At 35.7% G+C, this 14875-nt stretch overlaps 1 protein-coding gene across 4 annotated transcripts in view; it reads left to right on the forward strand.

Moving 5' to 3' along the window:
* Nucleotides 1-14875, forward strand: part of XPO4 (exportin 4) — a 98611-nt gene that overhangs the window by 18063 nt on the left and 65673 nt on the right. For 3 of the 4 annotated variants that reach the window (XM_045567675.1, XM_045567672.1, XM_045567673.1), the window contains exons 3-4: nucleotides 2098-2239; nucleotides 8419-8557. In XM_045567675.1, coding sequence (XP_045423631.1) covers nucleotides 2098-2239; nucleotides 8419-8557 — 281 coding nt within the window. Of the gene's footprint in view, nucleotides 1-1831; nucleotides 1988-2097; nucleotides 2240-8418; nucleotides 8558-14875 lie in introns of all 4 variants that reach the window. The other variant, XM_045567674.1, reaches the window with a different exon arrangement.

The raw sequence follows: 14875 nt of genomic DNA on the forward strand, positions 1-14875 counted from the left end.
GGCTAATAATTGTTTTCATGAGAAAATGTAATTTATTAGCTTAGGAAAATTCCTTCTTTTAAATTTGGAATTTGGCTTTCTTTTTTTCGGATTCTTCCATTTTTAGACACAGCTTCTTATGGGAGTAGTAATTTAGAGATCTTTATTTAATACCACCCAGAGGTATTTAAGAAAAAGAGTGTGAAACTTCTTTGTCTCTTGAAAACTTTTGAATGTTCATCTTCTGTAATTGCTCTCTCACCCCCCATCCCCCACAAAAGGCAGAAAGAAGGCTAGGATAGGAACACAAGTAGATACAAGAATGTGCTCTTTGCTCAGGAGCATTGGAGGTGGTTATTTGGTCTTATTTTCAGTGGCATATGCAAAGCGGGCCGATTAGTATTGCTCAAGGAACATTTACAAGACATGTGACCTTGAATTTCCTCTCTTTATCTCTTAGGGAATCAGTTTCTTCAACTCCTGTAACATGCATGAATTAATGTAGATGATCTTTAGAGTTCTATTTCTAAAATTCTGAGAGTCCCACAGATTTTGCTTCCTTTTTAAAATCCATGGTTAAGGATTTTGGGTTTCTTGTCCTTAAATTTTTTACTATTGCAGTAGAAAATAAAGACAAGCAAACAACTATCCTTTTCTTCAAGAAGAGGTTTATAATGAGAGATTATTTGAATTACCTTTATGAGATAGTATATATCTCCTTAAGTGACCTATATAGATGTAGCTGGTTTCTGTTTCAAATCCTCTTCTTTTTTTATTTAGTCTCAGAACTTTAAGCATGGCTTTTATAATAGGTTCACGGTTTTAGAAGTTATTGCTTTATTTTAATTATTTAAGATTTCTAAATTTTTGTGAATTCTGATTATTATCTCAATTAGAATTCATGTTAAGATAGCATAGAATGATAAAAAAATTTTTTTAAAAAGGTCCAAATTGGTTCCTCTTATTACTTTTGGTATGTTCAAAATGCCTATGTAGTAGTCTAATGTGAAAGGAATTTATGTAGGTTACACCATGTCCCCTATATTTTTATAGCTAATTGTATCAAGACCATTTTTAGGATTTTTAAATGACCTGAGCTTGAATAGGAGAAAAAACAGTGTGCTCTTCTTGATAAATTCTTGAAGGTGCCATTCTATGCCTAGAGTTAATTTCTCATGGCTTTCAGAGACTCATGTCCAGTGATCTTGGCAAATAATTTGGAATCTAATCGTAGACTTTGCATGGATTTCACATGATGGTTATTTTTTAGTGCTTCAGAAAATTTCTACTTTTTCTTTACTTCATTTTGACTGTTCTCCCTGTTGATAATGCTGTATGGAAACTGACTATAGTGGTATTGGTGAATAAAAGAAAAAATAGAAAATTAATATAAAATTTTTCTTAGGTGTGTTAATTTTCTATTTTTTTACCCCCAATTCAGTTTTTAGTTCACACACTATAACTTGCTAGTTAAGGCTGGTTCTTTCTACGTGTAGCTTTGGGGTTTTACTCAGTTTGATCAGTATTGCAATCAGAAAATTCACAAGAACTTCTCACCTTGTGTAAATGTGACTCGTTTTGTTTTACATTTTGAGAAAAATAACCTAGACATGATTGTGTTCATTTCTGAACTTGCTATTGGAGATGGATCATCCTGTTGAAAACTTAATTACTTAAAAACCAAAATATTTTAACAGCATGGCTCATCACAAATAGTAATGTTCAAAGACTAGTTTCTTAGGATATTTTTCAGATACAAATTTCTGTTTTGCACAGGGTGAGACTCTCAGGAAATTTTCTGATTGCTTTATATTTTTATTTTTATTTTTTTTAAAGCTGTGTTATTTTTTAGTTCTTCATGCTTTGGAAGTAACAGTTGAAGAGAGGTGAGGAAAGTTTGTGAAAATTGTGATCGGTGATTAACTGCCACCTGCCTGAGGTGTCTTCTGAGAGGAACTAACCTCTTTGTGGTGCTAGAGCAAGGTCACTGGATAAAAAAAAAGAACAGGTAATCATCTTATTCCTTGTCTGAAAAGTTCTGTTTTAAAATTAATAAATGCAAAATGTTCAGGGTAAAGTAAACTACTGTTTAAAGAAAGTTTTTAATTTTCTCCTCAGAAACTAGTAAAGTGGACTATGTCCTTTTTCAAGCTGCCACAGCCATAATGGAAGCAGTTGTCCGAGAGTGGATTCTCTTGGAAAAAGGTAGCATTGAGTCGCTGAGAACATTCCTTTTAACCTATGTCTTACAAAGGCCTAAGTAAGTATACATGGAGGAGGTGCTGCTAAAATAATTTTGCTGGCTCATGTGTATCATTTTAGAGCTTTTTAAATTTGCATTTTTAAAAGAAAATTTTAAATAATAGACATTGGTGGTTAAGCTTTATGTAGGCTTAAATTTTAAAAACTCATATATACGTCATTGTAGGTTATTTTGGTGCTTAATGAAATAATACCTTTTATTTAAACCTATACTAAGTTTTGTTTCTTTGAAAAGATTATGCTGGATATTAGGGATTTTTTTTGTTGTTGAGTTTTGAAGAATTTGGTTATAAATAAAAGTTGATCTTAGACTCAGTCGAAAATCCTGTATGTTTACTTGTTCTTCTTTTGTTGCTTGTATGGGTTGTTCTTTCTTTCAACATGTTTTAAATTTAGAATGGGGTAAGTATTATAAGACATAGATGAGTATCCCAAAACAGGGTCGAGGGGAGAAATTAAGTACTGTTAACAAACCAAATGTTACATATATATGTACATAGAAATGTGCATAGAAAAGTTCTATAAGAAAAATTACCAAGTTCTTAAACAGTTTCCTTTGAAGAGGGGATCAGGTTTGAGGAATGGGGCAAAAGTGAATTTTCTTACTACATTATACACATCTGTATTGTTTAAGCATTTGAGAAGATTGTGTACATTTATTACTCGAATGATTTTTTTAAAAAAAATCTGAGGAAAATTATCAACTATACAACTTTTGGGAAGAAATTGATTTACTACTTAACATTTTTATTAAAGTTCCTCAAATACCAAGTATTCTTTTGATAATAGGCAATGCACTTTTATATTTGCTGTTTGTGCAATTGAGTACTTTAGATGTTCAATACCAAATTCATGGAAGAAAAAAATGTGTTATGTAATCAGAAATGCTTATACTTAGGAATGGTGATTAATGGCAATAAGCATGTATATAAAACTTTAATTCAGAGCATAATGTCATGCATTTGTTCCTTTTGACTGTCTACTAGTAGTTCATAGTATTTAATAATAATTACTCTTGTGACCTCTGCTCTTCATTAAACGCTGTTTTACATATAGAAAAATATGTGAGAGAAAAAAGCCAAGGTTTACTTAGCCTATTAGTGTTACAGGTTTAGTGGATAATGTGTCTTACAGATAGGTGGATATACGTGTTGCGTGTGTGTGTGTGTGTGTGTGTGTGTTGCACGCGTGCATGTGTATGTGTGAGAGAGAGGAAGGCATGGCTGATTTTTTCCAGTTTTCTTAGAATAAGGAAGACTTGCTCCTGTTTTTAAGCCTTTGTCTTCTTCATGTTGGATTGATGCATTGATATATATAGATACATACGTATTTTTTGGGGGGGTGAGTTCATTTGGATGTGATACTAGCTTTCCTTTTTCTTGTTTCCATTTTACCATATTTGCTAGACCTGACGGTACTGTTTTTCTTTTGATTCCTCTGTACGTAAGGTAAAGGTAAATACACGTGAATAGAAGTCTTGACAATGTCAGTATTTGTTCCATTATTTTGTACATTATTTTGCATATGCTGTAACTCACAAACATCAAAATTTTTATTATAGATTGTAACCGTGGAAGAGGTATATTTTTGGTTGAATTTTACTAAAAATGATTTTTTTTTTTTTTGAGACAGTCTCTCTTTGTTGCCCAGGCTAGAGTGAGTGCCGTGGCGTCAGCCTAGCTCACAGCAACCTCAAACACCTGGGCTCAAGTGATCCTACCGCCTCAGCCTCCGGGTAGCTGGGACTACAGGCATGCGCCACCATGCCTGGCTAATTTTTTCTATATATATTTTAGTTGGCCAGATAATTTCTTTCTATTTTTAGTAGAGACGGGGTCTCGCTCTTGCTCAGGCTGGTCTCGAACTCCTGATCTTGAGCAATCCACCCGCCTCGGCCTCCCAGAGTGCTAGGATTACAGGCGTGAGCCACCGCGCCTGGCCTAAAAATGATATTTTTTGATATATATATATATTTTTTTGAGACAGAGTCTCACTGTTTTGCTGGGGCTCGGGTTCAGTGGCGTTGTCATCATAGTTCACTGCAACCTCCAACTCCTGGGCTCAAGCGATCCTCCTGCTTCAGCCTCCCAGAGTGTTAGGATTACAGACGTGAGCCACCACTCTGGCCTTGTTTTGATCTTTACCATAGTAAAATAATTTGAAATCAATTATGATAATATGTGCTTATTGTTGAACAGAGGTTGAGAAGACCTTCACATTTATATTTATATAATGAAAGAAAATAAACCTTAAGACCTCCGTGTTTATAGGAGTTTATGTGGGGGAAGGTTTTTTAAAAAAAATATGTTGGTCCCTAGGCCTAAAATATTAGAAAAGAGTTTTTTAAGGCCAGGCAGAGTGGCTCACACCTGTAATCCTAGCACTCTGGGAGGCCGAGGTGGGAGGATTGCTTGAGGCCAGGAGTTCAAGACCATCCTGAGCAAGAGTGAGACCTATTCTCTACAAAAAATAAGAAAAATTAGCCAGGCGTAGTGGTGTGCGCTTGTAGTCCCAGCTGATTGGGAGGCTGAGGCAGGAGAATTGCTTGAGCCCAGGAGTTTGAGGATTCAGTGAGCAGTGATGATGCCACTGTACTCTGGCCCAGGCAAAAGAGTGAGACTGTCTCAAAAAAGAAAAGAAAAGAAAAAAGAGTTTCTTAAAGAGCAGTCTATTTATGTGACCTTGGGAAACTGATAGAAAATCTCTGGGATATTCTGTCTTACCTATGGAACAGGGAGTTGGTACCTACCTCCTAGGGTCGCTGTTACGATTACGTGAGGTAGTTGTGAACACAGTACCCAGTGGGAAGTGAGAGCTCTGGTTGCCACAGCCATCATCATCTGGGCAGCCTTCTTTAAGGAGTCAGGGTCAGCGGGAGAGCTTTTGGCCAACTAGATAGGTTCTGGAGCTGCTTGTTTATCATAACCTTTTCGCTACTTAAACTTGGAACCTCTAAACTCTGGAGAGCTGGGAAGACTTAAATGTGTGACAAAATTTCATTGTGTATATGTGTCTGATTTCTTGCATTATCAAAAAAAATCTCATTCTTAAATATTAATAATTTTGATTAGTTTCAGAAGCTATTTCAGAGTTGACTGTAGGATTCCACATTGGAATAGTTCACTTATATATTTTCTCCAAAATGATTATTTTGAAAAAAGTAAAAACCTTTCAGTAAAGTTGAAAGAATAGTACAATGAACATGAACATACCCTTTTTTTTCCCCAGTAGATGCTCAGTTAACATTGTCACACTTGATTTCTGGCATGTATATATGCATTTTCTTCCTTGAACCATTTGAGAATGTGCTGCAGACATTGTGATACTTCATCCTTAAATACTTCAACATGTCTCTTCTAAGAGCATAATCTCAGTACTATTGATATAATTGGTATACTTATATTATCTAATATAACTCTGATTGCATATTCTCAGATCCCTAATTGTCTGAATAATGTTATTTATAGCCTTTTCCCTCCTTATAGGTTGCTTTTTATATTGCAGTCTTTCTCTTCCTTCATGTCTATTAATATTTGCCTTATATGTTTAGGTACAATATGTTATTGTTTAACCCAGGATTTGGCCAGAGATTATACATTGTATTTAGTTGTCATGTCTCTATTAATCCCTATTAGTCTCTCTCTCTCTCTTTTTTTTTTTTTTTTTGAGATAGAGTGCAGTGGCATCATCATAGCTCACTGTAGCCTCAAACTTCTGGGCTCATGTGATCCTCCTGCCCCAGCCTCCTGAGTAGCTGGGACTACAGGCATGAGCCACCATGCCTAGCTAATTTTTCTATTTTTTTGTAGAGATGGGGTCTCATTCTTGCTCAAACTGGTTTCAAACTCCTGACCTCAAAGGATCCTCCCTCCTCAGCCTCTCAGAGTGCTAGGATTACAGGCATGAGCCACCATGCCTGGCCTTTGTTTGTCTCTTTTAATCTAGAATAATCTTGTTCTATTTTGCCTTTCATGGCACAGATTAATTAATTAGAGTCTCGCTTGTTGCCCAGGCTAGAGTGCCATGGCGTCAGCCTAGCTCACAGCAACCTCAAACACCTGGACTCAGGCAATCCTCCTACCTCAGCCTCCCAAGTAGCTGGAACTATAGGCACTTGCCACCATGCCAGGCTAATTTTTTGTTTCCATTTTGAGTTGGCGGGCTAATTTTTTCCATTTTTAGTAGAGACAAGGTCTTGCTTTTGCTTAGGCTGGTCTCCAACTCCTGCCCTCAAGTGATCCTCCCGCCTTGGTCTCCCAGAGTGCTAGGATTACTGGTGTGAGCCATTACGCCCGGTGACACAGTTATTTTTATCTTATAGAATGCCCTACAATGTGAATTAGAGTGAAGTTACAAATTTTTGTCATACTGCATACGTACAATACTACAGCTTGTGTAAATAGTATAGACTACTACATAAATAACTTTGTGTACTTCCCATTACATGCACAGAATTTTTTCTTTCTTTCCTATTTTTTCTCCTAATTGAGGTAAAATATGTATAGAGTGAAATGCACAGTGCCCTACTTTTTAAAAAAGAAGCATGAGAAAGGGACTTGCTCCCCACTTCTGCTACTTAACTCTGTGACCTTGGGCAAATTACTTCTTTGTGTGTTAAGTTTCTGATTACTAAATGGGGTGAATAATAGTACTGAAGATTGTTATGAGGATTGAATGTGTTAATATTTGTGAAGTTAGTTTATATAAAGTCTTGTATATTATAAGCACTCAAATGTTAGCTATTTATTTTCCTAATAATTTCTAATTCTTGCCAGTAGAAATATTTAAAGCTAAAAGAAATATTTAAAATTATGTATTTGTAGATCTTCAGTTTTATGTATATTTTCTAGTAATAGTCGATATATATGAAACTATTCTTATCTCCCCCAAAGTACAAAAATTCCTTTTGCTAAACTAACATTCTTGCACATAACAGGATCTCTGCATTTATTTGCTTAGTGAACGAAGGATGAATGGTTAAGTCTATGTTTGGAAGGAGTGTTTTTCACTTCAGTCTTGACATAGGGAAACATGTTCATTTGTATAAATGTCTAGTAAATGCCTGTTAGGTGGCAGGCAGTGTCCTTTGCATATGTAAGTGTGCTTAGAGTGGGCAGCTGATCTGGGAGATAGAGTTAAACAGCAGTAACAGATGTGTCATGTCATGCGAGGGTGCTGTGGGAGCCCTCAGTAATGACTTTCTGGAGAAAGTGACATCACATTCTTGGCAGAGGGAATAGAAGTTAAGAGGCCCAGAAATGCAAGTGCGTGGAGGCAGGAACTGAAAGAAGTTTATGTCCAAACTGGGACAGTTTTGAGAGTGAAAGGAAGCCGTGATGGGCCAGCTGCTTAGGGGCCGTGTGACGGAGTTTGAGTTTATCCTAAGGGCACAAGGTGGTTGTATCTTTGTGGCATTCTGGAGGCTGGATTATAAAATTCAGGGTTATGTTTTCTAAGCCTTACCTTTCAGAAAAGTTTGTGAAAAGGCAGGTAAGTCTCTGTGCCCTTGTGGTTGAATAGACTTTATAGAATGCTTTGACTTGGGATGGGTGCATCTGTCATCACACTGAGGAACAGAACCTAGATATGAAATTTCTTTAAGTTTTTTTTTTTTTTTTTTTTTACAATTTGAATCTTTCTGTAATGTTGTATCTTAGATAGCTAGCCTCTTGCCTTTTCATGTTAGAGGGAAATGGGATTTAGGATTAGACTACTGGTTGTAGATGGATATTAGATCAAAATTTATCTCCAAATCAGTCGACTCTTAATCTTAGTGATTTTTCTTTCCCCCACAGATATTTAACAGGGAGCTGATTTACATCTATTGAATACTGCCTGAAGCAGCTAACACTTACATAGTGCTTAGTATGTACTGGGCACAGTTAGAGCAACATTTAATCCTTATAGTAACTCTGTTAGTATTATTCCCATTTTACAGATGGGAAAACTGAGGCTCTGAGTGTTAACTGTCTTGCCCAGGGCCACACGGCCAGTAAATAATGGAACCTGGATTTGAACCCAGGTCTTCTGGCTTTGGAGTCTATACATAACCAGTGGGCTATACTACTCTCAAATGTAAGCAGTGTTATTAGTAGCTTCAGGCATAGTGAGAAATTTGGGAGTGTTTTTATATTAGATTTAGGTAAATGTGTTCACAATGACTTTTATGTTTTACAGCCTCCAAAAGTATGTTCGGGAACAGATTCTACTAGCAGTAGCAGTAATTGTAAAGCGAGGATCATTAGATAAATCAATTGACTGCAAAAGCATTTTTCATGAAGTCAGCCAGTTGATAAGTAGTGGCAATCCCACTGTGGTAAGTGTACTGTTTGTGTTTATAAATATTAAGAATTTATATTTTGTATTACACAAATAACATTATGGCAACAGTAATGGATATCTACATAAAAGAAAAAGTGCTCGAGTTAAAATATTGAGCAATTTTCATTTGTTCAGATGTTCTTCTGGACTTTTTAAGTATGTGTACATAATATAGTGTACATTGCCTTTTCATTTGATTCTGTGTTTTCCACGTTGCCATAGTGTTCATAATCATTTTAGTGCTGGTAAAATATTATAAGTGAATATACCATAATATACTTAACCATTTCTTTTGAACATTTTTTCCATTTTTAATAAACCTTTGGCAACTATTAGTGATTACAGAAATGATTGAATAAAATATAAAACGATATCTGACGTTACAGAAATCATTAAACGTTGCTGTCCTAATAGGTCAAGGTATACCATGGCTTTTAGGAGTTACTGTCTGAGGAACAAATCCAAGGCCATTGTTCTTGACTGAATTACTTTGGGGACCATGATTTCCCCTCCTCACATCCAGATTTCTGTCCACCTTTTAGAGAGCTAGAGTCGTGCCTGGAGAGTGGCTGTTTGGTTGTAATCACTCTGTTGGAGGCAGGAGAAACTAGAGTTGGTGTTAATGATCAGCTATGATCCTTGAGCTGTTGACTTATATCAGCTGAATGATACTTTACCTTATGTAGAATTGTGATTGGTAATATCCGGCCATTCTGATTCTTGGTACTGAATCTTTAAATATTTTGGGTAGTTTTTTCACTTTTACAATTTCTTTTCCTTAATCATTTGAAAGATATCTGTGTGAGGCTATCTGTATACCTTATAACTGTTTATGAATCCCTTTACATCAGTGGCCCCTCAGTAAGGGCTGTGATTTTAATGATAGTTGATGCTTTGCAGTTAAGATGCAGTGGTACATTTGGGGAGGGCCATGTATATTGTCCCTTACTTTCCACTGTCTCCAATCTCTTCTCAGTCTCCCGCCCAACCTTTTCCCATACATGGCTATGCACTCACCTCACCGCATCAGCCATCTGCCTCCACTCTGCCTGGGACCCCAGACTGCCATGCCTGGGATCTAGACTTCAGAACTTACTATATATACCCAAAGTATTTTTTGTTTTCCTTTAGAATTCATCAGTGGTCATGTGTTTATTCTTTTTTTCCTTATTAACTTTATTGAAGTGTAATTTACATGCATTACTGCATCTGTCTAAATTGTATACCTTGTTAAGTTGTGAGAGTTATATAAACCAGTGAACTACTGCCATAGTCAAGATATACAATGTTTCTGTGTCTTGATTTTTGATTGTGTGATTTTTTTTTATGCCATTTTTGTAGCAAATTTTTTCAAGAGTTGCACTGTCCGATACAATTTTCTGTGTTGACACAAATATTCTATACCTGTACTCTTCAGTATGTAGCCATGGCACTAGCCACATGTGGCTTTTGAACATGTGAAATATGGCTAGTGTGACTGAGGAACAGAGTTTTAAATTTTAATTAATTTAAATTCAAATAGCCACATGTAGTTAGTGGCAACTGTATTGGAGCTATAGTTCTGGGGAGCAGGTCTAATTTTATACTCTTTTAACTTAGTATTGTGAAATTTAATTGTTTATATAAAACTGAAAACTTCAAAAATGAGAGTATTAAAATCTCAAGAAAGTAGAATGATAAAAAGATCAGAACATTGATTTAGTATTAGCTAGAAACTTTCTTTATAAAGGTGATTTTGAGTGAGATTTGAAAAGAAAAGAAAATTAACTAATGACTTTCTGTAGATGAAGAAGTTTAACTTTTCCTTCATACCTCTTCTGTAATGGAATGGCGCTCCATCAAGCTTCATTGGCCGGAAGCTGCTGTGGCCCGGTTTTCCCCCATCACCTTCAGAGAGTGGTGGTCTTTGGTGGGTCTCCCCTATGCTTGTCTCAGGCACACGTTTACACAGGCTGAGGGCAGTGTAGTATAGTAGCATGCTGATTTTGGATTCAGATTTGGATTTAAGTCCCAGCTCTGCTATTTTCTACCTACCTAACTTGACCAAATCATACAACTTCTCTAGGTATTAATTCACTAATACGTAAAGCAAGTGTGATAATATTCATTTCAGGGGCTGCTTATTCAGCAAGTGTTTGTGCCTCTCACTTCTTTATAGTGTCTTGGGAAGTGAACTATAGTAAATCATCTTTTTCTGTCAAACAATATTTTAAGTATTGAAAAGCAGAAGAAAGTATTTATGGTCTTATCCATGAGTGAAAACTAACAATTATTTGTGTATTAAAAAAAATACAGATAACCAACATACTAGTTTTCGTTTAAATGCTTTAAGAACTATTGTATAGGATAGTTTTGGTTTTCCACAGATAGTTTTATGGAAAGATTATATCTAATTCATATAAATTTTTCGAAGGAGAGGATATATTTTAGACATAGTTTTCCATGTATCATGATGTATTCTTAGTGTAATCAATGCTTGTGTGATTATTAAATAAATATCACTTCATTCCTGTATTTGTGGGCAGGTAGCATGATTTTCTTCCACGATTATGAAGGTTACTGTGGTTACTTCATCTCAGTTTGTGTTAGTGTCAGACCTGCTCTCAATACTAATTTGAGAGGGATATGGGAACTTTCTTTCCTAGGAAAGTTGTGACATTTTTAATTTTAAGCTAATATTTAAGCTAAAGTTTTAATCTATTTCATGTTTGTCGTATTTCCTTTGAAAATGGTAGGCCTACGTTAAATCATGTTTAAAGCTGTTTAATTTAGCATTTAAGCCTCCTTTCCTCCTCTTTGCCATTCTAGAGAGAAGTGGGTGAGAAATTCACTTGTCTGCAGCAGCCCTGCCCCTGGATGTGATAGCCAAGTTAATCTCTCTTATCACAAGTCTCATTGATGTTTGCTTAGAAGAGCAGCTGGAAGTCTGCTTTATGTATGGCAGCCTTTCATAAAGTTTATTCTTGGTAATAAAGCCCCTGGGGAAAGAGCCAGGCTATTATAAGAGACAATCCTCCTCTGAACAAGCGTATTTTATTTTGTCAGCTGGAATTAGTGTTTGAGTATCTTGTGCTTGTGACAGTAAGCTGGTGAGTAAGGCAAAGTTATTTTTGATGGGCATTTTTTCACTACCTTGAAATTAATGGCTTTTACTAGAAATGGAAATGCTGCTGTAAAACTTTTAATTGTTAGCCAGTGAATTAACTTGTGAATTTCCAGTGCTTCAATGAAAGAAGACATATTAGACTTTTTCATAACCGTGAGGCCTCGTTGCATTGTCTCCTTTTGTTTTACAATATTTCTTGTTATAAACAGCTAAAGAAAAGTGGGAACACACCATGTATTTATTTTTCACTTACTCTTTTGTTAACGTAGTGCTAGGCATAGAAGTAAACATTGATTCATTAATCTAAACAATGTTTACTAAGCATCTACTATAATGCTTTAATAATGGCTCTTTTTTTAAGCAATAACTTATCTTGTAATTTTAATTTTAGATAACAATCAAGAAATAGGACCAAAAAACCAAAATAGGTGATTGTTATTTTTTATGATAATAAAAAAATACTATTGCTACTTTACCTTATCTTACCAAAACCTGCTACATTTAGATTATTGTACTTTTACATGTATTATCTAATTTGAACCTTAGGGAGTCATGTAAATTAGGCCCTTTTTATAGATGAGAAAGCTGAGGCCAAGATCAGTGAAGGCCTTTGCCCAAAGTTACCTGATGTAGGAAATCTTGGACTGTTAGAACGCAGATTTTCTGACTGGTTCAAACAATAGGATTCTTGTACTGGACTCTTTGCTAAAAGAGTCCTTCAGAGTGTTTTTATTTATAATTTCTTTCAGTTATAATTTTAATAAATTTTGTTATTTGGTTTCTAACTTGTTGGCAAATGAAAATGATCCATTTAGAACTGGCCGGTGCGGTGCCTCAGGCCTGTAACCCTAGCACTCTGGGAGGCCGAGGTGGGTAGATTGTTTGAGCTCAGGAGTTCGAGACCAGCCTGAGCAAGAGCGAGACCCCGTCTCTACTAAAAAAATAGAAAGAAATTAGCTGGACAACTAAAAATATATATAGAAAAATTAGCCGGGCATGGTGGCGCATGCCTATAGTCCCAGCTACTCGGGAGGCTGAGGCAGTAGGATTGCTCAAGCCCAGGAGTTTGAGGTTGCCGTGAGCTAGGCTGACGCCATGGCACTCTAGCCCGGGCAACAGAGCAAGACTGTGTCTCAAACCCCCCCCCCCCCCCCAAAAAAAAACTACCTGTTAGTGGTAGTCCAATTGCCAGCAACAGTAACTGGTAGACAACAACAGAGGGTGACTGAAAAGCTGTGAAGCAGACACAAAACAAGCACTGGGGTCTGGCACTGATGTGGCCAAAGGGTGTAAGGCCTCTTATGTCTTAGTAACTTCCAAGTAGTCACTTCATTATAACATCATATAATAATTACCACAGAAAGAATTCTTTTAGAAAAATGTATAATAAGTTTCATTAGAATACTTGCTGCATTTAGAAAATTCATAGATATTAACTTAATTCTTTATTATCTTGGATAAATGAAGCATTGTTGTATTAACCTTTTAGAAGTCTAAGATTTGTATTATTGTGGTATTTTATACTGGCCAAATCCCTGTTAACTTTAGTATGACAGTCTCATACTGCTTATCAGTCAGTCAGCTTTGATCTGATTTCATTGAAATTATTTACAACAGCTTTTGTTTCTAACTCTCTTAAGTATCAGAGTCATAGTCTCTAACAGGGAATAATTGCTAGCCCCGACTCTCACAAAGACCAGAGCAGCAGTGCTTGAAGGCAGGGGTCAGTGGAAGGGGAGTCAAGAGGTAATGCGCTTGGGATGGCCGTGGAGATCTAAAAGTCTGAAGCAAGCACGTAGGAACCTTCCACGAGGGAAGAATCTTTCCGAGGCAGATTTGATGCCCTCCCCCCACCTTCTCTGTCCTGAGAAGGGGCTGTCCTCTGTTCTCCCTTGGGAGTTTATTTTTGGCTTGTTTCCCTAGCTGTCTTCATTACAATACAGTGTGAGAGTAACTTCATTTTAAGGGGATTTAATTGATAATTAAACACTGGAAATGAGTGTTAGACATTTTGTAATATGTCTAATTCCCTTATGAATAGGGAGAAATACTTTGTTGATATGTGTGGAAGTACTTTGCTCTCTTAATGTATAATCAATGCTTAATTATTCATCATTCTCCAGTAATTGCTTTTCATTTGGCACCTTTGAGCCAGGCCAGTATAGTGTAATTAATGTTTCTGATACTAATCTCATATCCTTACAGGACTTCCAAATTAAGAAGGATTAAACCGATATCTTTTAAGGATGAAAATACCTTATTGAATTTTAGTTCTTTGAAAGCTGATAATTTTAGGTACCGTTAAAACCAGAATATTTTATTTCTGGTAATAACTTCTAACTATGCTGTATGATAATTTATTTTTATGTATTTCTTAGTCTTTAAGTGGTATATTTGAATAGAACATACTTGTTTTTAAAGATTTCTTTTTATTTCATAGGTACAATGTAGAAAAGTAGAATGTAAAACAATATATATGGATTGATAGCAGGGGTATGTACATAATGTATATCTAGGCATTAAAAAATTGGAAAGCTGTAAATAACTGTTACAATAATAACCCCTGGATGGTAGGATTGTAGACAGTTTTATTTTCCTATGCTTTTCTAGTTTTTCGCAGATGAAGGTATATTATTTCTATAGGATGAAGAAATTATTTAAGAACAAAAGATTATTTTATGGTCAGGGAGCTAGTCAGCAATAATGCATTTTGTTCTTAATTCTTATCTATTAAGAATGTGCTTGCCTTTATGGGTGAATTTGTATTTCGTTAATGTGAAAGTTTGCTGTTTTGGAGGGATAAATTTATTACCACAACTTAAAAGCAATTTCATGTGACTTGGGACTCCTTGTTTGTCTGATGAAGTTTATAGATAAAGGAGACTTAAAAATCCTTCCTTTTTCTGAGCAGGAGTAGCCTCAGCAAGGCTGTCACCTTTCATTGCTCTGCCCCTCTCCTTCCCTCATTTGTGTCACATCCTAACCATAAACATGTGTATGCAGTCTTGGGAAATGTTTATTTCAGATGAAATTAAAGCTCTATGTAAGTACATTTTTTTAATAATGAATTAAAGATGTATTACTGAAATTTTCAATATGGTTGTGGTTTTAAAATATGGCATTTTGTGGTGAATACACTAAAAACAATCTGGCAAATTGTAAATTACTTATGGAAAATTATTGTAGATTATTTGTAAGAATGATAGC

This window comes from Lemur catta, chromosome 13 (genome assembly GCF_020740605.2).
Source record: "Lemur catta isolate mLemCat1 chromosome 13, mLemCat1.pri, whole genome shotgun sequence".
NCBI lineage: Eukaryota > Metazoa > Chordata > Mammalia > Primates > Lemuridae > Lemur > Lemur catta.